General features: G+C 42.8%; 1 protein-coding gene across 1 annotated transcript in view; it reads right to left on the bottom strand.

Annotated features, from left to right (window-relative positions):
• The window catches only part of DCDC2 (doublecortin domain containing 2), a 73,600-nt gene extending 51,097 nt beyond the window's left edge, over window positions 1-22,503 (bottom strand). The window contains exons 1-4 of the mRNA XM_059815598.1: window positions 22,211-22,503; window positions 17,419-17,470; window positions 16,677-16,679; window positions 2,972-2,986 (exon numbers count right to left, since the gene is read on the bottom strand). Of these exons, the coding sequence (XP_059671581.1) occupies window positions 2,972-2,986; window positions 16,677-16,679; window positions 17,419-17,470; window positions 22,211-22,503 (363 nt within the window). The remainder of the gene's footprint in view (window positions 1-2,971; window positions 2,987-16,676; window positions 16,680-17,418; window positions 17,471-22,210) is intronic.
• Between the last annotated feature and the right edge of the window lie 2,339 nt (window positions 22,504-24,842).

The following is a 24,842-nucleotide window of genomic DNA, read 5'->3' as shown; positions in this document are numbered from 1 at the left end:
CCCCTATAAAGTGATCAATATATAACTAGTAAAGCCTTGTATTGCTTTTTCTTAAAGTTGGTTCCTTATCCGTTCCTGATACTCACTTATGTTGTTGATACCTATGCGCAAGCTCTCACACACTCCGAACAATCCATCAAACTACATTCTCCAATTCAGTCTGCAACACCCAGGCTTCAATGACCCACACTTTACTGGAACGAGTTAGAAAGCATTCTCTAAGCATAAAGGGATAGTCCCAGGTGTAACCAATTACTTAGTTGTTCCTGCAAGCTGATGAAACCATTAATTTTGATGTAGGCTTCTCAGAAGGCCATCATGTTATTGCATGCAGCCCAAACACCGGGCCCCTGAGAAAACAAGCAACTTGACAGATGTTAAGGGCTCATTTATTATTCGAAGGATTGTACTTCTGCCAATAATAGATACTGTGGCATCAGCTTGCAAGTCTGTCTTTTGGGTTACTCTCTCAAAGAGTCATTAGTATTTCCAGCTGCCTTCCGTGGCCTAACAAGTCAGCCCTGTTCTTAAACAAGGAAACTGCAGGGGTCTGTAAGATGGGACCGGCTTGGGCAGAGACTTAATATTTGTCTTTTCTACCTAAACATGGCCTAAACCAGAACAAAATACAAGCTTGCATTGTTTTGCTAAGCGTGTTTCAATCAAACGTAACTCCTATATTAAAAGGTGAAAAGAATAAGTCAGTGCACTGTTATATTTGCTAATGTAACACCACAAAAATCAGTGCACGGAAACACCAAGATGACTATGACACTATTAAAACACCCACAGGTATTTAGCACAGTGCATAGACCAGACCTCAGTTTCTGGGAGCTTGGAACAGAGTAGCCCAGACTAAATTAAGCGGACGCTGGACCACGGTGGCACAGAACTCTCTGAAGAGTCTTTTGGCAAACCTGACATGAACAGCGGGGGCAAGCATACTGCATCTTTTCTTGGGGTCCACGTGCTCTTAGGCAGATGTTTAGGCTGTCGTTGTTTGTCTGGAAACGAGGGATAACTAACGTCTTTGGGACTGCTTTTTGCCTGAAGGTACGTTTTACACCTGATCTGCTTCAGGGAGCAAAAGAAAGATAAACTCTCTATATTCATCCAGGATGCAGGGACACTCTGATGCTGCACATGAGAGAGAGGAAAGGAGAAAATAAATATATAAATTATAAGAAAATTTAAAAAAACTAAACAGAGGAAAGTGCCTGCACAGGGGTGCAAATTTTTGCCTGCTGCAGGTGAGCACCTTTGATTCTGAAGCTGGCAAGCATGCAGACATGCAAGCAACTACAATATATTATAATAGAGTATTCCACAATGCACAGGAGATAACTCTTACAGGTGCCCAATGTATGTTCTGGCTACAGCATAGTATATGAAGTTCTCCAAGTAGAACAGCACAAAAACTCAGCACAAGGAACCCTGGCCTGCTCTGAAGCCACCTTTTTAAAAACAGTTTGGCTAGATCTACACTGGACAGTGATTTAAAGAAAAAAAGAAAAGAAAAAAAAACTGAAAAAACCCAACCTATACACCATTCTTCTAATTAACCTGACTGTCCTGTTCATTTTTTTTTTTTTTGGCACAGTCTTCAAGTTACTTCCTCATAGGGTTTAGAACAACTTCTGTCTGACCAATGTTAAACTATTTATGGTTATGAAAAGCAAGCCACATAATTTCAATATACAGAATATATATGTATACATTAATAAAAGACCAAGTGCTCAGCCACTGTAAACCAATCTAGTTCCTTTGAAGTATAATGGCGTTATGCCAAACCACCCCAGCGGAAGACCTGATCCAGGATTTAATTAAAGAATACAGTGTTCTGCTCCTGTTTTGTTTGTAGGAGGTACCACAGTGTTGCAGTGTCTGGAATAGCGTGACCCCTCTGGCACTGAAGAGTTACATATTAACGACGATGTGGTCTTGGGTGAAAGTTTGTGCTTACATTAAGAGTCCAGCATCACTAGCCCCCTAACCCTTTATTTTCTTTTAATTTCACCAGCCACATTCTCAGCTGATGTAAATCAGTACTTTCCCATTTACGTCAGCAATTGTAAGTAGATTTACATTAATCAATGGTCTGGCTCCATTATGATTTTATCTTTAAATTTCATACATTTTCAGTTTGTTCGAAGACCCATTCAAGGGCAGCTTCCATACCCTACTGACAAATGTTGCCAACATGCCACAATTTGTGAGGAGATACTCATCTGAAGTATTACATGACAACATACAGCAGCAACACAAAGCATTTAGGGGAGAAAGGAGAAAGCGTTATATCTGTTGAAACTCAGAGGAAACTTTAATTAAGCTGGAGGCAACCAATCAAATGAGAATTTGCAAGGCAACAAGAGCTAAACACATTTGGAAATACACCACGGGATCACAGACACTCAAAACCACCGTTATTTTTACCTTTCTATTCTACAAAGAGTTCGTTATTTCCCACAGTGCCTCTTGCACCAACAGCAGTGTGGATCTTTCTTGCTTCAGAGGGGAGTTACCACCTGTGAAATAACTTTGCAAAGCACCTTGCAGAGTCTGGGAAAAACAAAGCAGCTGAACTCAACACAGGCTAGGTTCTGGGAGCGGGGATCAATCTGCAGTGTTTGAGATCTCTGTAAACACTCGCATTGCAGAATACATTCTACAAAGAGTCTCTCAGAGCCCAGCTTTCATCTTCAGTCGTAATTCACTGTGGTTGAATTTGCGTTGCTGAATGTTAGCTGCAGCTGAGTGCCTCCTAACATCCCTTTAAAAATACAAAGCCAAGATGCATCTAACTGAAACATGGTAAAAAAAATCCACTCCCTCACAGCTGCTTTATAACAACATTCTATACATTTTCCCTTATACTAAAAAATATGCTAAATATTCATAAAATTTAACAAGCACAGACAAAACACTTAGCAAACACATACAACACATTGCACAATCTACTTTAGGTACTTACATCTTCCACTGTTGACTGTTGGCAAAAAAACAAAACAAAACGATCAGCAGCCAAACCATTCCCTCAGGTATACTATCATATGTACGGATATGAAAAACAGATTTTGTAAGAAAACCATTTTGAATTAGTGTGTGCATATCCACATATGTATACTTGTATATAATGTGTGTGTATGCATACATATATACACCAATTTAACATAATTTTCATGCAAAAATTTCTATTATGTTTATGTTCAGCTGGCCACATGGAAGACTGAAGAACAACTAAAAACATGTTACTCCTTTTTAGAACACTACGGATGGGCTTGCTCATGCAATGCTTTTGACTCCAAGAACGTTACAGTGGGAAGAGAACGTTACATACATGGCATTACAGGGCAATAATCATTGAGAAAGGCTGTTCACTTAAGGACTCGGAGCAACCCACACATTGGTTTCAAATACACAGATAAAAAAGAATGGTTTTCGCTTCTGTCTTCAGAAATGTGTTAACCAGTAAAAGGTGAAAAACATAATCCCTAAAATGGAGATGTAGCAAAATGGTATGTATTTGTTTTGGCTGGCGTGAACCTATTTGCTGATCCCCATGCATAAAGTTTTTGCTTCTACGAATGCTACGTTATACTTTTCCCACTTTCTATTCAAATACAGACTGGAAAGTGGGACAGACCCAGCAAACTACCCAACCTCCTGTTGGCTACTCGGCACTTGCAAGAGGCGTGTGACACTTCAGAGAATCAATCCTTGTATATTAGAAAAGTATACAGTTCATTAAATAGTATTTCAATTGTCCTCTGAACATACCATGCTGCATATTTAGTTTCTAAAAAGGCAACTTTTATGCACTTGAGAATAATTTCAAATAGAAACGTGCCATTCTTAGCTTGTCTTTTCCCTCCAGTGTATATTTGAGACATGCTAAATACAGGGGTCTGGCAGCACTTTCACAGGCTGCCATGAAGACACAGGCTAGTTCTCCGTAGCTAAGAAATGGTGTGACTATCTGATTTATTTCCTTTTCTTAGCATCAAAGGGGGCAACTAAACAACTGCAAGATTTACAGGTTTATACGTATTCATAAAGCCATTCTGGACGGCAGCAAAACAACAGTCAAAAAACGTAACCTCCCTGAACCAGATGCTCTTTGCTGGTTTGATTTATACAGGTTTAAGAGCTGGCCTTTCTTATTGCTGTATTAATAAAGTTTTGGGTGCTATGAACATCTCACTCATTACTCACGTCACTTTATAACTAACCTTTTGAAGTTTTAAATATTTCAACACAATGTCACATTCCAAATTTATCAGCTCATGCAATGAGCCATGGCTTTGCCAGTTTGCTACAATGGCCTGTTTGTTAATCAATGTGCCCAGGAAAATTGAGAACAAATATTTGCATTCCCCTAGGGTAGAACTGGGGTCAAAAGAACCAAAACCCCATTTACACACACCATCACCACCCTGTGATGTGAAAGAAAGGAATGTTCGAGGTTCAGTGATCAAAAGTAAATTAGAAAGATAAGTTTTCTAAAGCTGTTACAGCACAGGAAACATCTTATCTTACCTGTTTCATAGAAACATAGACTTTTTTTAAATAGGCATTGTTACACACTTTGATGAAAGATGCAGAGTCAAACTCACTGAGGTATTTTGTCCTACAGAACAGTTACCTACACAGTAATTAACCTGGATAATCTACAGTTTCCTGGTTACTTTGCATTGCTAGATGGTACACTGGATAGTACAAAACAGCCTTGAGCAAGAGACTACTACTAGCCTTTCTACTGGTGTAGATACAAAGTACCCCTCAAACTGCTATTAACTGACCCGATTCCCAAGCTTACATAAAAAGGTCACAACACCACGGCAGTACACAAACTTCTCAGCCCACATAAAGCATAGATGAGTCGGAAACAAACTATGCCAGAACAAAGTGTCACGTACTGATTCAGGGAGCCTTCTAGACCACAAGGCTCCTACAAAATTCCCAAAATGTTTAAACCCACTCTGTTCACCTCCAAGGTATATCACCCTCCTTTTCAGCCATGGGAAGTGAAATGGAGTTCACATCCCCCGTGCATCTGGAGGTAAGTCTCACCCCATCCAGCTAAGCCCTGGAAAGAAAAATATTTCACTTGCGATCTGTCATAGTTTTTGGGCATTGGATTAGGGGCCAGATCTTCAGCGGGGGTAAATCAAACAATGGCATGGCCTTATCTGCGCAGGCCCTTAGCCTGGGCATGCTCCAAAGTAGATCACACCTGTGTTGCTTCTGGATCCCAAGAATAGCTCCTATTTCTGCTCCACGTTGTGTGATGCTATACCCTACACTGCTTACAACACACACAATGACGGGATCAACAATGTAGATTTTATTCAAGCAAAATAGATGCTGATGCTCATTTCTGTCACTGATGTAATACTGCCAATTCTGACCGGTTTTGCATCTCACAATTTGTGTATTTCCCCCAGATTCCTTAGACTCATTTAAACCAAAAGGGAGTTTCTGGCCTTTGTGGATGATCAGAAGGGCCTGAATCTGTGAACGCTGACAGCTGAAGAACAAAAAACAACCCCCCAAAAATCTTTTTTTTTCATCATTTTTAATCAAAGGTAAAAGTTGTGAAGGTTTCCAGTAAGTCAATTTAGTATGCAGCAACGAGTTTTTAACGAGACTAACATGCCTCATTAACAGCTTCAGTACTGGCATCTCTCCCCTTCCTCCCAGCCCAGAAAGAGCAGTTACTCTACAGAACAAGGCAGACATGTTAATGAAGGAAGAGACCAACATTCAGGTTTCATATCACACTCAATACAGCCCATGAAATCTCCAGTGGCATGAACCAAAGCCTCTGCAAGTCTTTCTGTTGCTCCAAAATCCACTAAATCCATCTGTAAGCAAGCTGGTAATTAAAATACTCAGAATCACACAATTCAGGTATACGTAACTATATAAAGAGAAATTTTATTACTTCAGAGGCCCAATTAGAAAAAAGGACACAGCTTATGTTCTAACTGGAAGTCTGGTCAGTTCTTCTCTGATTCTTCCTGGTATTAGATTAAGAACACTCAGGAAGAGTATCTGTTTTGTATGTCTTGTTGTGCTAATTATGTTACCAGGATACTAAATAGCAAACAATGACATATAAAATTTAACTATTAAAGATGTTGCTCAGGAGATTAAAGATATATATCCTATTTTTTAATCTTTGCATTTTGATAGTCTTAGTCCTTAAACTACACCTACAGTAGAATCCCTAATTAATTCAGCATCAGAAAATGAGAAATTCCTTACTCAGTCTGTGACACCGGTAGTAGAAGAAATCAAACTGGGCAGATATGGAGTAGCAAGAGGGTTTAGTTTTGCATATTGGCACAGCAATATGAAGTGGATGTTTATACACTTTGTTTCCAGACATACAAATATTCTATGTGCAGTAATTTTGGATAGTACAAATCGTGTTTGTTTCTTTCTAATTCTTAGGGAAGAATTAGAAAACAATATCCTGTGAAGATAGATCATTTTGACATCAAGTGGCTGTAATTTGCACATGCTGGGATCATTTCTAATATCTTTTCAGGCACCCTCACAAAACTATCTCCTGTACAGAGAAATTATGAATGAACCATTTCTAATTGACAGCTAAAAGTTAAAGTGAATCAAGAATCCACTCATTGAAAAATGACAACCTTTTTCTCATGATTCGACATGTACATTACTTGTCAGATATGACAAATGAGAGGTTTGAAATAAACAATAATTATAAATACTGGGATTTTTCATGAGAATGTACTTGGAAAAAATAAGCAAGTATGTTAGGGACAAGGTATATCCAGTATAAATATATCAAAATCATTTGTGAAATCAAGGCAACATTATAAACTTCCAAAACTCAATTTTTACAAATTAATCCAATCACATCACTTCTGACAGATGAGTGGTGACTCCACTGTCTAGCAACAAAGATGCACTTAAAGGATGCAGAAGAAACAATTGCCATAAATGATACTAAAAGAATTTAATTTTAAAATATGGAGGAACAGAGGGAAACGGAGAAATGGCAGCTCCTCAAAATACTTTTACAGCAGTATCTCAGTTGCTTTTTTGGAAAATTCTGATGGTGAGTTCAGATCTACCAGGTCTCAAGCATTGTATTTTCCACCTCACATCCCCATGGCACGGTGCCAGCCTCTTCTGTCAGCACTGGACAACTAGGGAGCCTTTCCTGACCCAGGATCCCACCAAGAACGCAGTGGCCGACTGACCTAGGCTGCGATCTGCCAATTAACTGACCGGCCCACAGCAGGAGTGGCACTAAGCTGATGTGCTGCAGCTGGAGAACAACAGTAGAAGGCACATTCTGCCAATCACAGTTTCATTCCGCAGCCGTGCTTCATCACAGCGGCAGACATACTCTGTGAAGTTCCCTAGCAAGCAAACGCCCTCTACTCCACGTCCTAGCACACGTCTGTGTCATCCAGCGTGTGACCAACACGAAGACTGACAGGCACTGGATCAGAAAAAGAAATGAAAAAGTTTCAAAATGTTTAAACATTCACTCAAATCCTTGTAATTATCAAGTGTTTTCACTAGTGAGATCTTCTGGGGTTGCATGCAGATGCAAATATTCAGGTCATACATGTACGAAAGTTTTGAGGAACCTTTACTAATCCTCTGAAGAATCACTAGTAAAAATGTTGATTGTTTCGTTCTACAAATACTCCTCCAAATATGACCACACCTAAAGCACCTGATAAAAGAAGCTGCAATTGAAATAGAGTTATGGAACAATAAAATACATTTATGTAAAACAGTGAAAAAAAGTGATGAATCACTGGAGAAAGGTGACCAGGACACAACTACTATATGTGAGGCAACAGAACTGCAGAAGGGTACCCAGGCTGAGCATGGGAGAAACCTGGAGCTGGCAAGGTGGGACAAGACCTGATGGGTGGCGGGCAGAGAGTCCCTAGTGCATCCCTCGCACCAGGGCCCCTGACACCCATCCCTGAATCCGACAGTCCGAGAGCCATTACTCCAGAATGAACCCACCACTTAAAGAAATTGGGTAAAGTGACCCTTCCTCAACCAGCCACACACTTGCCTACAACCAACCAGCTCTTACAACATCTATTTTCACACTTACTGCCCTACAGCAGTTCCCAGTCGATGGGTAATAATGTTATAAACACACTGTAAGTAGTCAAATGTTATAAAATGGTGGACCATGATGTTTTCATTGCTTAAACGTCATAGAAAACAGTGGTGAACCTAAGGAAAGGAGTGTTTCTTCACTATGAGGGTAGAGAGGCACTGGAACAGGTAGCCCAGAGAAGTTGTGGATGCCCCAACCCTGGAAGTGTTCAAGGCCAGGCTGGACGGGGCTTTGAGCAACCTGGTCTAGTGGAAGGTGTCCCTGCCCATGGCAGAGGGGTTGGAACTAGATGATCTTTAGAGTGCACCCTCGGCAAGTTTGCAGACGACACCAAGTTGGGAGGGAGTGTTGATCTGCTGGAGGGTAGGAAGGCTCTGCAGAGGGATCTGGACAGGCTGGATCGATGGGCCCAGGCCAACCAGATGAAGTTCAATAAGGCCAAGTGCCGGGTTCTACACTTTGGCCACAACAACCCCAGGCAACGCTACAGGCTTGGGGACGAGTGGCTGGAAAGCTCCCCCGCAGAAAAGGACCTGGGGGTGTTGATTGACAGCCGGCTGAAGAGGAGCCAGCAGTGTGCCCAGGTGGCCAAGAAGGCCAACGCCATCCTGGCCTGTATCAGAAATGGTGTGGCCAGCAGGAGCAGGGAGGTGATCATGCCTCTGTACTCGGCTCTGGTGAGGCCGCACCTCGAATACTGTGTTCAGTTTTGGGCCCCTCACTCCAAGAAGGACATTGAGGTGCTGGAGCGTGTCCAGAGAAGGGCGACGAAGCTGGTGAGGGGTCAGGAACACAAGTCTTATGAGGAGCGGCTGAGGGAGCTGGGGTTGTTTAGCCTGGAGAAGAGGAGGCTGAGGGGAGACCTTATCGCTCTCTACAACTACCTGAAAGGAGGTTGCAGAGAGGTGGGTGTTGGTCTCTTCTCCCAAGTGACTAGTGACAGGACTAGAGGAAATGGCCTCAAGTTGCGCCAGGAGAGGTTTAGGCTGGATATTAGGAAAAATGTCTTTCCTGAGAGAGTGGTGAAGCATTGGAAGAGGCTGCCCAGGGAGGTGGTAGAGTCACCCTCCCTGGAGGTATTCAAGGAGCATGTGGATGTGGCATTGTGGGATGTGGCTTGATGGGCATGGTGCTGTGTGGTGTTGGGTGGGTTGGTTTTTGGTGTGTTGTGGGTTTTTTTTGGTTTTGTTTGTTTTTTTTTTTTTTTTGGTTGGACTTGATGATCTTACAGGTCTTTTCCAACCTTAGTGATTCTGTGATTCCGTGATCTTTAAGGTCCCTTCCAACCCAAACCATTCTGTGATTCTATGCTACATCATCCTTACCTCTCTATAGTGTAGAGCTGTCTTGATGTGCCTTACGGAGAGTGAGACATATAAGTAGAGTTTTCTTAAATAACTTTATAAATGCTTTTCTAGAATGTAAGTCAGTGAAAAAATCCAAGTGGAACACAAATGACAATGAATCTTGAGCAGCATAACAAATACTTGAGTCAGAGCTTGCCACACAATCACCTTGTCCTAGAAGCCAAGGAGAAAAAGTGAAGTGCAGACAAAAAACCTCAATGTTTTTACTCCCTAAGAAAACCTGTCTGGTATCAACCAAGGGCAAATCTATCAATATGGTCAGTAAAGCAGCTTAATGCAGGCCTACTATGAACTCTTGATAATAGATGCTGTTTCATACAGACACTATAACCTTCCTTTTTTCTTTCAGTTGCAAGAGACTGGTTCTTCAATGTCAAAATATATCTGCTTTTCTTAGGTGCCTGCAATTTGCCTTTACAATAACACATTGCAAAGTCCGTTTACTTCAATGTGTTCAAAAAACTGTTGGTCATAAGAAGTCAAAGAAGAAAGGAGGTTTCAGCTGAACACATTTTTCTGAAACAAAGAGAATTTAAAATAGTTGCCCACAAGATTTTCAAATACAAAAGCTCAGTTAATTCTTCAGCAGCTTACCCAGCCCCAATGACAAGTAAAATTCATCTTTTTGAGTGCACAGGGAGAGACCATCTAGATCAGAGATAGTGCCTAGAGAAATATAAATGTCCGCACTTTACACATTATAACTGGAAAATAACGTTCAGTACCTTTTACAAACAAGTAAGTTTATAATAAACAAATGGTAACTATGTTGGCCCATACTTCCTCAAGAGATTAATTGTTAGATTCCGCAAGCACATCATTTAAAATGCATTTGTACTTGCAGATCACCTTCAGTACAAAAGGGATCTCTCTTGCAAAACAAGAAGCTCAGTTGTCAAAAGAAGTGAGGGATGGAAACATACCTGAGGAATAGTTAGTGTCAAAGCTTTAGCTTGGGTCAGGATGAAATCTTTTTACTAGTTTCCCTACCAGCAACGTAACCATAAAACATTTTGAGACGTTATTACAGTGTGAGGGCTCTGCCAGAGGATTTAAAACAGCCAAGAGCCTGGCTGCCATCTGCTGAGACTGACGCACCATTTTCCCGTGTTTCTGGGACAAGTGTCTTCTTCCACCCTTACCGCTGTCCCTGGTTGAAAGAGGGAGAAGGCAGAAATCTGCACTTAGTCTCTAACCCAACTCTCTCCCTGAAAAATCTAAACTAAGATGGGAGTTGCAAAATCAGACTTTTCCTAGGAAACTTGCTCCAGCCTTCCATGCAGAACAACCACCACAATGCTACAGTGCAAGAGACATGTCATCACTTACCTGCTGGGATAAAGAGCAAAACAGAAGGGAAAGAGTACTGCCATGTCAGTAAAATGCTTTAGCCAGATACAAATTTGCTCATACATCAGTCTCTCTCTCTCTTCACCACTGCTGCTCACTGCCTTTATCTCTGATTTGATCTGTTTTTTCTCCTTCTTCATAACCCGCAGCTCACCCTTCTGACCATCGTGCACACTCCTAGTCAAGTGAATGTGCGGCACTGTGAAAATAGTGAGTGGTGCACTGATCTGGTGTTAGAACAGCACGGGAACTAAGGGGTTTTCCCTAAACTGCTGCGCTGCTGCTATTGCTAAGGAGAGCAAAGTACAAACAGGCAGGGAATTGCCCGATACACATAACAGTGGGTGAAGTGAGAAGAGACAGAGTTGTGGCTTTAAAATCCCACCAGCTCTAGCAGCGTGCAGCAGGGGATAACTTGTGAGGATGTGCTTGATAATTGCTCAAACGTTACTGCATCAAGATTATCTCAGAAACCAGGGAACTGAAATCCGGTGTTAATATGAAACTAAACAAATTGCGAATTGATGTTCTGAAGTGACAAGGATCTTGCAGGCCTTTCCCATTCTAAACTCTTTCCTTTCTTCTGCACAGTTATCAGTTTTCTCTTGAACTATTCCCTTCATCACATGCATAAGTATGACAGTCTGAGGAAGCTTTGCAAAAGCAAAAATGGTATCAAGGCATCTATCCTTGAAACTCAGTGACTGTTAAGGTACCGTAACTACCATTGGTATTTTTGCAAAACCAACAGCATCCCATCTCCTTCCTGGCCCATGGCTCAAAGTCTACAGAAGTCAATGATCACTGAACTACAGACATCACTTGAAGTGACACTACTGGAACTCCTGCTACTTAGAAACATTTAATAAATGTTCAGTATCATTTTCGTGCACTCCTATCATAAATTATATCATCCTGCAATAAGGTGTCAGAGTGCCTCTCCCTCATTCATCATCCTATATGGACACCGGTCTACAGACAAAACTTCACCCAGAAGAACAGAGCTGCAAGTTCAAGTCCGTATCTGTGGTAGATCGGTGAATAAAAGTAGCTGTTTTCCATCAGCTGAGCACTTGGCCCATTTATTTCAGTTGTTTGGAGGCCTTAGACTGGTAAAAAGCCAGATTTTAAGAAACCAGATCCTGGATTAAAGAAATCTCTCATTGATACAAGAAATACTAACAGATAATGAGATGATTTCACTGAAGTCCACCTTGAAACCTGATGTGTATCAGTAGTAGAATGACTAAGGCCTTTATAAATAATATTTTTTAAAAGACCCAACTCTGATTGATGGTTGGGCCTAACAGACCAAGACTACAGTTATTTTGCAAGTTTTTAAGAGCATTATTATGACTGCCATACTTCAACTATTTTTAAGACAATGCTTTTTTTTAAAAGAAAAGCCCTCAAAATGAAACTGCTATGTGCAGTTGTTACACTAGAAAAAAGTAGAAATACAAGGTTTCTTGCATTGCTCTGCTTATGCACTTATGTGCTTAATGAATTCCACAACATTACATAGTTGGTTCACTGCTATGTTGTAACAACACATCTACATTAAGACCTTGACCAAACCATCCCCAGAGCTCCCCTTGACGGTTGTAGAGGACACACAGAGAACACAGGCACTTACTAGCTGTAAACCCTTGTTAGCTCCCACCGTATCAGGCAAGGCGAGGTGCACCTTACAGGACACCAATGGGACCATGGTAGTCGAGAAGCTCCAGCTAAAACTCCACCAGAGCATAAGAGAGAGAGATAATACTGCTCTCGTCAGGGACAGAACCCGCTCCCAAATGTTAAATCTCAGCACCTTACAAGAACAGACGGTGAAGGATTTCATTAGATGAGTTCTCAGAATCCGTGAGATGGAGAACTTTCCTTAATTTTTTTTTTTTTGCTCCCCCCCCCCGGCCCCTGAACACCTTCCTTACAAAATCAGATTTATAGATTTCACTAAAGAAGATAAACTTGTTTCTGATAGACGACTTATTCTGTCTTGTCACTGCATGAGAAAAGCGAGAACGGAGTTTAGTAAGAAATTAATGCTTTCTACTTCCCATCTATTCTTCTTTCTGAATGTAGGACACCATATTTACACCGTATCTTGAACATAAATTTTTTCTTCTTCAATTCTAGTTTGACACACATTTTCTAGTCATATGCAAATTTAAAGTAATTGAGATGCTGCCTTAAAAGAACAACATTAAACTACTCCCAAAAGCAGATGACAAACATTTGGCAGTTTAACTAACACAAAAGAAAACCCACAGCTGCATACAAATACACAATGTACAGCTGCTGCGTAAAGTTTTCTTCCTTTTGCCTCCTTCCTCACTTAGCAGAATCGGAAATAGATATTTGCAGTTGTTTTACTGGAGAAAAACCTGCACCAAGAAACACTCATCAGGTAGAAAATGCCAAATTAAATGTGCTTCATGCAACCAGAACTTATACCCTTGTACCTAAGCATGATGATATCATCCTTAATCACTGAACACTAATTTCTCAAATACTGTTTCTGTGCCACCTTTTTAAAGCTTTCAGATCCTTGACATATGGCACTATGCAGGTACAGAAAAACTGTCACCCCCACCAGGCCAGCATCAATCTGCTCCCAAAACTTGGTCTAGGGCAAGCCAGCTCTAATAGCTCCAAGACCATCTCCTTCCGTGGGCAACAAAAAATCCCGCACCGATTCCGAACGCACCACCAGCCCTCAGGAGCACTGCGGCACAAGGCCATTTATTGCCGCGATTGCTCACCCTCGAGGCCATGATCAGAGCAAGGCCAGTTGCCAGGGGAGAAAGGTGGGAGGCAATCCCCAGGAGCACGCCTGAAGAAGAGGATTTGCTGTCTCCAGGCTCCGGCTAACAGCAGCACTACTGAGGTCGTGAGAATGGGCTGGTGTCCAGAGCATTAATGCGGGAGCCCTGACAAATGATGTTGTGTTTGAAAAACATTTCCGGGGGGAGAAGAAGGAAAGGAAGGGAAGGAAGAAGGGAAGCGAGGGAAGGAAGGAAGAAGGGAAGCGAGGGAAGGAAGGAAGAAGGGAAGCGAGAGAAGGAAGGAAGGAAGGAAGAAGGGAAGCGAGGGAAGGAAAGAAGAAGGGAAGTGAGGGAAGGAAAGAAGGGAAGCAAGGGAAAGAAGGAAAAAGGGAAGCGAGGGGTAAAAAGGAAGAAGGGAAGCAAGGGAAGGAAGGAAGAAGGGAAGTGAGGGAAGGAAAGAAGAAGGGAAGCGAGGGAAGGAAAGAAGAAGGGGAGCGAGGGAAGGAAAGAAGAAGGGAAGTGAGGGAAGGAAAGAAGAAGGGAAGCAAGGGAAGGAAGGAAGAAGGGAAGCAAGGGAAGGAAGGAAGAAGGGAAGCAAGGGAAGGAAGGAAGAAGGGAAGCGAGGGAAGGAAAGAAGAAGGGAAGTGAGGGAAGGAAAGAAGAAGGGAAGCAAGGGAAGGAAGGAAGAAGGGAAGTGAGGGAAGGAAGGAAGAACGAAAGCGAGGGAAGAAGGAAAGAAAGAAAAAAGAGGTGGAGCTAATGAAGGAGAGCAGGTTAATACTTCAGCACCAGCACAAAGAGAGCAGGAATCGCCCTGACAAAGATCAGTCTGAAAACACACCCTCATGTTAGCCTGGAGTTGTCTATGAGACCATCAGTGAGCTTTTTATTCAACACCTAGCACACTGGTCCTTGGTCTGCGAGTAGCCCACAAAGCTGCAGTGAGCTATATAATCAACCAAATAATTTTATTCATTTCTTTCCTCCTGCCCCTACCCCAGCCCACCAGAACACTAGAAACTCAGACCTGACCCACAAATTTCTCTGTACATGCATAACTCCATGGTAAGCTTCCTACTGAAGTGACTGAGACGATTCACAAATTACACCTTGCTGTGCTTGCAGGACTGTGCCAGAAATTTATTTCTTTAGCAACACTGTCATTCACACATACACTGATTTTTTTTTTTTCCTTCTTCTAATGAAAGAAACAGGGAGGATTTTATTTCTGAAATTCAAGCTAAAATAATGCCTTATGAAAGCAAAACACCTTTGTGGACTAGCATCAAAGACTGCTACAAGGCTCCATGGATAAACATGATTTTTTTTCCTGCTGATGCAAATCCGGCAGAATCAAAGAGAACAAAAACATAGCAATACTGCTTGCCTCCTGGTCCTAAAACACATATAGGTTTCTGATCTCTAAGTGAATGCCTGAAAAAAAATACCAAACCAGAACTTGCTTCCTCACATCGTTTTAACATAAATATATTTAGGCATTAAAACTTCTGTTACTAGCTCCCTGAAAGTTCATTCCTAGGACTAAATGATTAGGGCATGAAAACAATTGTGTTATTCATAAGCCCAGATAAAAATCTGTAGACTATTACTAGGTTTCGTCTCATTTTTATGACTCCTCTCCCCAAATAAATCAATCACATCATAAAGTTAAACTCAACATGGGGAGTTAAGGTCTCCACAGAGACCATGGAGATTGCAAACTAAGTCAAATAGGAAGATTTGGATGATTTACACTGGTTTACTTCAAAGCCCTGAGAGATGGCTGAAAGCGTTAAGATAATATACAATGAGCACTGATTCCAGAAGAAATAATAGAAGCCTCTCTTACCAATCATGAAACTCTAAGTAAAAAACCCACAACTTCTACAACTACTTCTCCAACTGCACAGAATTTCTATTACATTCAGAATCTTCTAAGGATTTGAAGCAAAATCTTCAACCTTAAAACTAGCCTTGAAGTAGCAAGCCTGTGGTTGTCCTGATAACTGGCAGTATCAGAGATTTGGTTAAGAGTCTTCCATGAATCCAACTACCTCCTCAGCAAGGGCATATGGAATTAGTCACGCCGCACACTATTAACGGGGTCCCACATAATAGTGAATGCGTATCACCACATCTTCAGAGATAATTAGAAGCAATTTCCTCAAGCTCCCTTTTTCTCATCCTGGATATGTAAGAAAAATTTTCTTTTTCACCCAGATACTGTTTTAGCATAAAATATGGTGCTATCCACACATTCAGGTGTTCAGAAAAAATAGTAAAGACTGGTCATACATCCAAAGGTGGATTTTTTGGTTCAAACCTATGTTTTATGTGTTGAAGGTTCAGGTAAGTGCAATGCTGCTACCGTACAAACATTTTACCTCCCCCCAAAAGTATTATCTCTTACTTAGATCACAATTAAAAGTGAGATAAATTACTTAATTTCCTGCCTGTGTACCCTACAAGTAACTAGTTTGAGCAAGATTCACAAAACTTGATCAGAGGAGCCTCAGGACTAGAATAAGAAAATGCTGGAGGTCAAAAATGGAATTTATGAATAAAAGACATGGGAAAGCTTAGTGCATATGTGAAGGTGTTGCTCAGTTTTATATACACGTCAGCAACAGAGTATAACCCTGCTGCCTCATCAGTGTTTAATTAATTTTTCCAATTTTTTAAAACTCTTTCCTTTGTAAAAAAGACCCAAACAACAGGGAGACATGAATGGCTACATAAAAACAATAAAACTATCTCTACAATGTTCTGGTCTATTGCATAAACAAAAAAACTGGGAAAAAATCCAACTTAGAGTAAATTGATATGGTACTTGTAGCAGCATATCAAATCTCCAACTTGAATTTGATCTTCCTGTTGATTGTGCCCATTTGAAAGAAAAAAATATGGGTTACAAAGTTATGATCAATTATAAAATGGAGGTGTCATATTTCATAGCCTCTGAATAAGAAGTATCCGAGTATCATAGCAAATGTCATTATGGCACTAAGCCCTCAGTTTTGAGGGTCTTCTAGTACAAGGTGTCCTACTGTCTGAAGACACCTGCTACGCAAACCATTAAATTGCTGGAAATGTGACATGAGACCACAAAGGCAAAAGAAATGGAAAAAATAGTGAGCTGATGCTTCTTGTCAGGCAGAAGCTGTAATTCAAATGTTTGCTGGGAATCACTGCTATCTCCATACAGAATAAAACAGCAGAAATAATGCAGAGTCACGCATCTCACAAAAATCCACATACAGTGGTTTTTGAAGCCTGCAGTTATCTCCTCAGGCTATAGCGTAGCACTGTTCAAGAGAAACAGGTGAGTTTGGAGAATTATGGACTAGAACTAGTTAGAAGGTTACAGCTGACACTGGCAGTGACTGGGAAAAGCATTTCAACTAAGTGTGATTTTTTCAATCGAAAATGTCGCTTCTCAAAAGAAAATGCCGTTTTGAAGAAAATTTGTTGGGCTAAACCTCCCTAAATTCTCATTCCCACCATCTTTTTCTGCACAAAAAAATCTCCCTTAGGTTTATGACCAGATCCAATGACGACATGAGATTTTCTTTACTGAAAGTTTTTAACTGGATATGGCAATTCAGAAAGCTGAGTGGAATACAGTCAGTGCATCATGCTCAAAGCAATAAGAGTAATAATCACTTTAAAAATATGTTTAGAATTCTATGCAATTGTATTATTATTAAACATAATAAACATATATATAAGAATCAGGCATAAATGCAGGCATGTCACTAACATTAGCTGCACGTTTACTTCTTAAATATTTTAAATATCCTACCTCGTTATTGACTTCGGCAGGTTTTTTCTTTGTTTCACCAATGTCCAAATAGCTGTGGAAGGAAAACAGTATTGATTATTTACAGAAGTACCTAACTGACGCAACAGAAATATTTCTACACTTTTTTCATACATGAAGATTTCAAAATTTATCATGCCTCAAAATAACATAAAAAGTAACTAATTCAAGATTTTATTGAAGGAGCATTAATATAAATCTGCAAGCTAGCCCTCTAGACTAATACAAAAGATGGGGGAGAACCAACCATCTGCCTTCAAGCGACCGGTGATTAGAACAGAGCATCAGTAATCCCCTTGTCAGAAAGAAGCTCACATACTAATGATGTCAGGTGGATCAATAAATGTCAGCACAACATCAACTTACCAGAGTTTTCAAAGTCATCACCTTGCCTCTTAGTTTCTTACAGTAGGTCTCTAATAGATTTAAAGCTTTCCTCCATATCCAGGTTTAACCCAGGGCACCAGCTGAAGTTTAAAAGGATCTACACCACTTGTGTTTCAACAGGACATGGACACATCTGAACAATGTATATCCTGGTTTCTTGTGGTTGTGACGAACCAATAGCATCTTCACAATTATTTTATGAATAGACAAAATACAAGCCTCAACTGGGCAAGAAAACAAAATACATCTATTTGAACAATACTGCTCTCCATCAGAGTACATATTCCCACAAAAACACTGCATTAACACAAAAGTGTTGGTTAAAAGACACAGTGATGGATTAGCTGTATGTTGCCTTTCCAAAGAAAGGGAGTTAAACAAGCCTTCAGGCATGAGTAACCTATAGGCTGGCGAACGGGCAACTGTTCAGGTACCCAGACTATGCTAACTCCTTTCCCTCGTCAGCGCTCTGAGAGCCACGAGAGTGGCTCTTCTCATGAATGCAGCTCTCAGTAGCTGCTGGCACTGCAAGGTGTTTCTAGTTCTCAGCGCTGCAGAATGAGACATCTTCGTGGGCAGCTGTAACTCAGCACAGCGGCACCTTTCAGCACCTTCTGCCAAGAGCTAAACATGAGAACAAGAATGACTGGGGCATCTATTCTATGCCGGGAGCATCTAATCCAACTATAGGCAATCAGCATTTGTTATGGGTTCTCCCTGTTCCCACTTTCAGTGGGAAACCACAGGTGCTTTGACAGGCTTTTAAGACTAGAAGACCCTACCTGAGAAAGGCAGGTATACCTGACGACAAGCATCAGTGCAGGCTCACCAAAAGACCTCAGAGCCCGCAATACATCTCGGCCCTCCACTAATGTCATGCTCTGTAGTTAATGACTGGAATAAGATTTGTTCACCAGAGGAAACCTTCCTGCCTGCCAAAAGTTGAGAATTCATGAGACCTGAATGAAGGCGTAGAAATAAAAAAAGAGAAAGAAGTCATTCGTTCTTTGAAGGAACGGCAATCATTTATCAAGGTACAACAGAATGGTCACAAGGATTTCAAGACTTCAGTGTGCGGGGACAGTAAGACAAAGCAAGGCAATGCTTGAAAGTGCATGCCAATGCTTTGGAAAAGGCAAATGTAGCAATATAGGAAAAGAAAGTGCCCAAGCCTGACGTTTAAAACCAAACTGTTGCAAGCTTCTCCATGTAAAAATGAAGGAGTTCTCTTGAGAGCAAAAAACAAGTCTTAAAGCCTACAAGACTGAAAAGAAAGAAATGCCTCAGACAAAATAGTTCCAACGGCCTCTAACAACAGCTGCTGGCTGTGGTTCTTGTGTGCTGGGCATCTGTGAATTACTTGGAGGAGAACTGAGAAAAGTGACAAAGAACAGCAAATATATAGACAAAGGCTTAAATTCACTCTGCAGAGGTCTGAGCATTCAGTTGTCAAATTTCAGGAATCTACACATTTGAAAAAGTCTAAATAAAGCCAAAGGCCTTTCTTGGGATAAGGGCACCCAAAAAAATCCCAGACCAAAAACTTTACAAAAGTATTCCCACTTGCTAAGAAAGCAGAAATACTTCCACCCAATGACTATCCAAGCCAGTGGTGAAACTACAGTGTTGTTTAAAGAGACACGGCCGGAGAGAGGACAATCTACCATTAATTAATGAGCACAGATACAAGTAAACGGGCAAAGGAAGGAGGAGGGTAGAGCAGCACGCTGAAAAAAAGCTAAAAATTGAAACCAGCTCCAGCATAGACAATTTTCTTTCAGGAAGCTGAGGGTCAGGGAAGAACTTCACAGGGGTGCAGGCCTGAACGTGGATTCTCACTCGGCGCTGGAACAACTACGATATACCAACATACCTCACTGCCACATACACACCAAAAAAGTGTGTCTTCACTTAGCATACCTGCAAATGAAAAAGCAAGCTGGGAAAGTTGTTATATTTTATGAAAATTCCCAACATTGGCTAATAAGTCTTCCGTTAAACCACACTTAGAACTATTTTTCCAAAAGCAGAATTTTTAAATGCTGATGATTTTATTTAAAAAATGAAACATATCGGAAGTTTATATTGACTATATACCCTCAGAAGTATCTATCTCAAGATGTTAAGATTCAGGGCTTGGAATGACAGAGGTTCACATGCTAAAGGCGAGCACAGTTTAGTCTAGAATTCACTGTGGACAGGGAAGAAAGACATTCAGTTCTCGGTATAAGGCATCTGAGAAGAAACAAATGCACCGCTTGAAGTGGAGCAATGACACTTTCAGCTTCTGCTTCTCCTTGGATACTCTCTCCTTTCCATCATGCTCCCACACAGCAGTGCCACAAGCCTCCGTTTCAAAGTTCAGCCCTGCATAGTCTATCACAGCAATGAATGTGTCCAACAAGCATCACCGCAAAAAAATTGTTAAAAGCATACAAACGCCTTGCTGCTATCAGGCCAGACTCAGATCCTTTAGGGCAGATGCTTTAGTCTCCACAGCTGCAACTGCTTTATCTTTGCCTGTGACACATACACAAACATATGCTCTTTTCTTTAATTCCTTCAATTCCTTTCACAAAATTGTCCCTTTCAATTAAGTCCTCCTCTCCTCTGACTTTTCTGGCTAAGATGTCTCCCTAATTATCATTCTGTCTACAACTCAGTGAAGAACAACATCAACATTAAGCCCTTCAGCCTGTCTTAAATAATGCTTGTAAAAAGCACTGCCAACATTTACAGCACTATATAAATAAATACTAACAGTGAAGAACTCCAACTCTGAACGCAGAAATGGAAAAGATCTCAAGTCATCCCATTTATCCTCCCTACAGCACAGGACTATGCCATACTATCAAGGGATATATAAAACAGCCTGCTGTTACCGAGTCCTTTAGGTTAGCTTTTCTTAAAGTATTCGCTTCGTTGACCTTAAATACTTAGGTATCTTGTCACATGTTACAACCATAAAAGTCTGAAAAGCTCTCGCCATAAATCTGTGACCATAAAACATGAAATGACAAAAAGAAATGCTTTTTCCCCCCCAAAATAAATCCAGAGTGCCCAATTCTCTACACAAGTGCATGCTAATGCCAGACACTTACTTTTAGTCTGTCTGTCGAACATAAAACACATTTAGGGAGGTGAAACATGATGTGCTGACAACTAACAAGTTTAAGCCATCCGCAGAATCACAGGATTTAATACCAAAAAGATACAGTAGATCTTTCTTGAGAGTTGAGCACTGCATTTGCCATGGAAGAGATTACAGAGGGAAAGGGGCTTATATTTAGCCTGTCACACATCTTTCTCTCTAGCTTTGCCACTGAAGTGCAAGAAGTTTCAAGAAATCTTCAGAAGCAGACAGTGACAAAAGTGGTGAGTGCTGACAGAAATCCTGTTCATTACACAGAGAGTTTCGTCCTGAAACATGAGCTCTCCTGAGAAATGTAGTGTCCTCAACTCTATAAAACCAAGATGAGCGAGGTCCTGTAAAGCTGCTCGTTTAGCATATAAATTCCCAACGACCTCCAGAAAGGGATTGTTAATTTTGAGATTTTTTTTTTTTAATTCAGCTGTAGGAAAAATGCCCACAAAGACTGAACAAAACATATAATTAGGCAATTGAGACCATGAAATTCACTGCCAGAATTAAGAACCGTTACTGATCACATGCAGAGCCACTCAGGAAACACACCTAAAAGCCCCGCTCTCCTCCAGGATATTCTCCCAGTTGCTCACTAGAAAACAGAGAAACCATCAGCTTAATTCTCAGTGTCTGGGCAGGGAAAAGAAAGCAGACATCTTTTAACTAACAGGAGGGAGTCAGCTGTTCTGGTCATAAAAAGGCTATACACCTACCCAAAATGAACAGAAGTGATGGAGAGGTGGATAGCTGGGTAGAATATTTTAGACTTTTTAAAAATAAGCAAGAAAGGAAATGTTGGGAATTAAATTCCCAGGCTCATCAACTTCAGGGCAGGACTGTCAACACTCCACCTTTCTACAGCTTTTTCCCTGTTACTGCTGAGCAAGAATATCGACACTCGCCTCTCAGTTAAGCACATGCAGCACAACAACATGCCACTGCTGCTCGTCCTTCGCGTTAAAGGGCTGTTTCTCCTTTTCTACTGTTACGTCAAGGAGATGGCACTATGCAACTGATGGTAACAGGAGCCTTTCTGTGGCTCGCCTCTAAAGCTCTTTTGCAGTTTTATTTGTTACCAGTACATTTCTTTTTGCCTTGGGTCACAGCCTTTAAGTCCTCTTTGCGCAACGCCTACTAAAAGGGGTGGGGTGGGGGGTCCTCTGAAGTACTGCCATAGTGCCAAACCCCACATGCTGATATTCAAGTCCCACAGAAATCTTACGTTACTTTTTAGCCACTCACTTGAGTTTCTTGAAGGCTTCCCTGCCACCAGCCACATACTGCTCTCCGCTCTGCAGCTCCTCCAGCTGCCGGACACGATGCCCACCCCGAGGGGTATAGATGTTACGCACAGCTCCGAAGGGTGCCTTCACCCCACCTGTCACCTCTTTCAGGAAGACCTCGAAGTTGGACACTTTCTTCTCATTGATGACAATACGGCGCCCCGGGAAGAATGGGTCCCCGTTGCGATAGACCAGCACGCTCTTCACCATCGGCTGCGAGAGCCACGACCCCTTCGTGCCAGGACTAGTCATGCTCGGTGGCTTCGGAGCTCCTGCGCAGCCCAAGCCGCCCTGACGCGCTGCCTGCTCCTGTTTACTGAGGAGAGGGTTCCTGGCCGAGCTCCCCTCTCGCCTCCGCCCTGACAACTGCCTGCCAGGGGTGAAGCACCCACACCCACGCCGGGGCCTGGGCAGCAGGGCCCACCTCCAGGGAGGCAGAGGAGGGAGGCCGGCGCTGCGGGGAGGGATTACAGCCTCCCCGGGGCCCGCGGCACGGCTCTGCTCAGCCTTGCAAGAGTGGCTCCTCCTTGGCAACCAGCTCTTGCCGCTCCTTGGCGCCTGGGGAGGTTAACACGGGTTACACTAACCCAGGCGAAAAAAAAACACCATTGCATGGAAGTATATCCAAAACAGCAGGAAAACGGACTGCAGGCGACCCACAGCCTGCCAGGGTCTTTATCCTCCGGCTTTGCCATCACGGAAAGCGGCTTGCCGCTACCGGTTTCCTCGGGAAACTGTACCCCCCATGTGCTCGCCCTCCCCGCTGAAGGCCGACAGACCCAGAGCCAGTGGCCGCGACAGGGGCAGGGCAGCGCAGGGGCCAGTACAACACACGGCTGAATTGTTCTCCAGGCGATGGCTGAGGGAAGGAGGACGGAGAGGTCTCATGCCCAGAGGCGGGGAGAGGGACATGGGGGCAACGGGGCCAGAGGGAACCGGGCCAAAGGCCCCGCACCTGAGGGAGGGAGGGAAGCCCCCGCTCTGCCTCCTCCTCCTCCCCGGCGGCCGAGGCGCTGCCCGCCGCCGCCTCTCCCCTGCAGCGCGCCGGGGCTCCCCGCCACGAGGGAAGGGCCGACCGGCGGCGCGGCCCTGAGGGGGGAGCGGCGGCGGCGGGGGAAAGCTGAGTCGCCTCAGCGCTCCCACAGCCAGCACGGGCAGCGGGGCCGGGCCGAGCGAGGCGGAGCTGCCGTGACATGGCGGCTCAGCGCGTGGCGGGCTGCCGGCCAGCGGCCGTTACCCGCCGGTAACGGTCCCCCCCGGCCCCGCCGCGGAGGGGCCGCCCTTCACCCGGGGGTCGGTGAGTAGAGGATTAACCACCCGCGAGTCTGTCCCGTCAGGGGCTCTGGCCCCGCCGGCCAGGGCCGGGAGCTGGGGGCGGGGGCAGGCGGGGGGCAGGCACCGGGCGGGTGGGAGCCCGCCGGGACGGGCAGCCTGGCCAGCGGGGGACGGGGCCGAGGAGGAGGGTGCCTGAAAAACTCGTATTTCCTTCACATCTGGCCAGCTCTTCTTGGGATTTCTTACCGAAGGGGTCAGTTTTTCCCCTCTCAGGAATAAACCAGACTAGACTTTCCAGACCAAGGTTGTGAAAACGCTACCCAGCTAGGCCGGCGTGGAGGAAGAGCAAGCCCCAGCCGTCACCAAGAGGCGGTTTCTACACCATGAGTGACTGCTTCAGGCTCTCTGCCCTGGCTTCTTTTCCATATTCCTTTGCTGAGTCTGATAGATGCTTTCTCCACTGGAGATTTAGTTATTTGGTGCCTGATTTTGCCTTTGGTTCAGTATTGACATCTAACGATTATCACTTGTGTGTGCAGGATGGTCCATGTATGAAGCAATCACAGAATCACAGAATCACTAAGGTTGGAAAAGACCTGTAAGATCATCAAGTCCAACCATTACAAAAAAACCAAACCAAACCAAAACTGCAAAAAACAACACCACCACACAAAACACCACACCACACACCATGCCCATCAAGCCACGTCCCACAATGCCACGTCCACACGCTCCTTGAATACCAAACCACTGAAAAATCATACCTAACCATTATTTACTCCATTCTTACTTTTCTTCTTGTCAGTTATTAAAAATCCCACCTGAAAACTGGATCGTTGCTCCAGGTCGCCTGTTGCCATTTGCTGTTCACATTTGCTGCAGTTCAGAAATAAAGCTGGGCCGTGATCTTGAAGGGAAAAAAAAAGATCAGTAGGGTTGAAATTAGATTCTTGGATTACACAAATTAATTGCATATATGTATGGGCAACTGATTTTTTTTTAATATGTGTACTAGCATGACGCCCTCTGAATTTTCGAGATTATGTGTAAATGTTGCGGACACTGTTTGGGTTCTTTTCCCCCATCCTACCATCTGAATGGGCAAAATTATCTAGTAACAGAAAACTAAACTGCACTCCCCCAGCAATTGGGTAAGTTTGTTTAGTTATTGCATTCCTGAAATATTTAAAAACTTTTCAATACTCCTATCATCCTTCGGCTGAGTGAATCTGTTATAATTTGTTCTCTTCAGAATCTGGGATCTATCACAAAAGCTGTTACCACTTCTGCTGAGCTGGCCCAAACCTGCAATTCTC

The sequence above is a fragment of the Gavia stellata genome, chromosome 3 (assembly GCF_030936135.1).
Source record: "Gavia stellata isolate bGavSte3 chromosome 3, bGavSte3.hap2, whole genome shotgun sequence".
In the NCBI taxonomy this organism is placed as follows: domain Eukaryota; kingdom Metazoa; phylum Chordata; class Aves; order Gaviiformes; family Gaviidae; genus Gavia; species Gavia stellata.
Note: the sequence above shows the minus strand (reverse complement) of the source record. Positions and strands in the feature narration are given on the sequence as shown.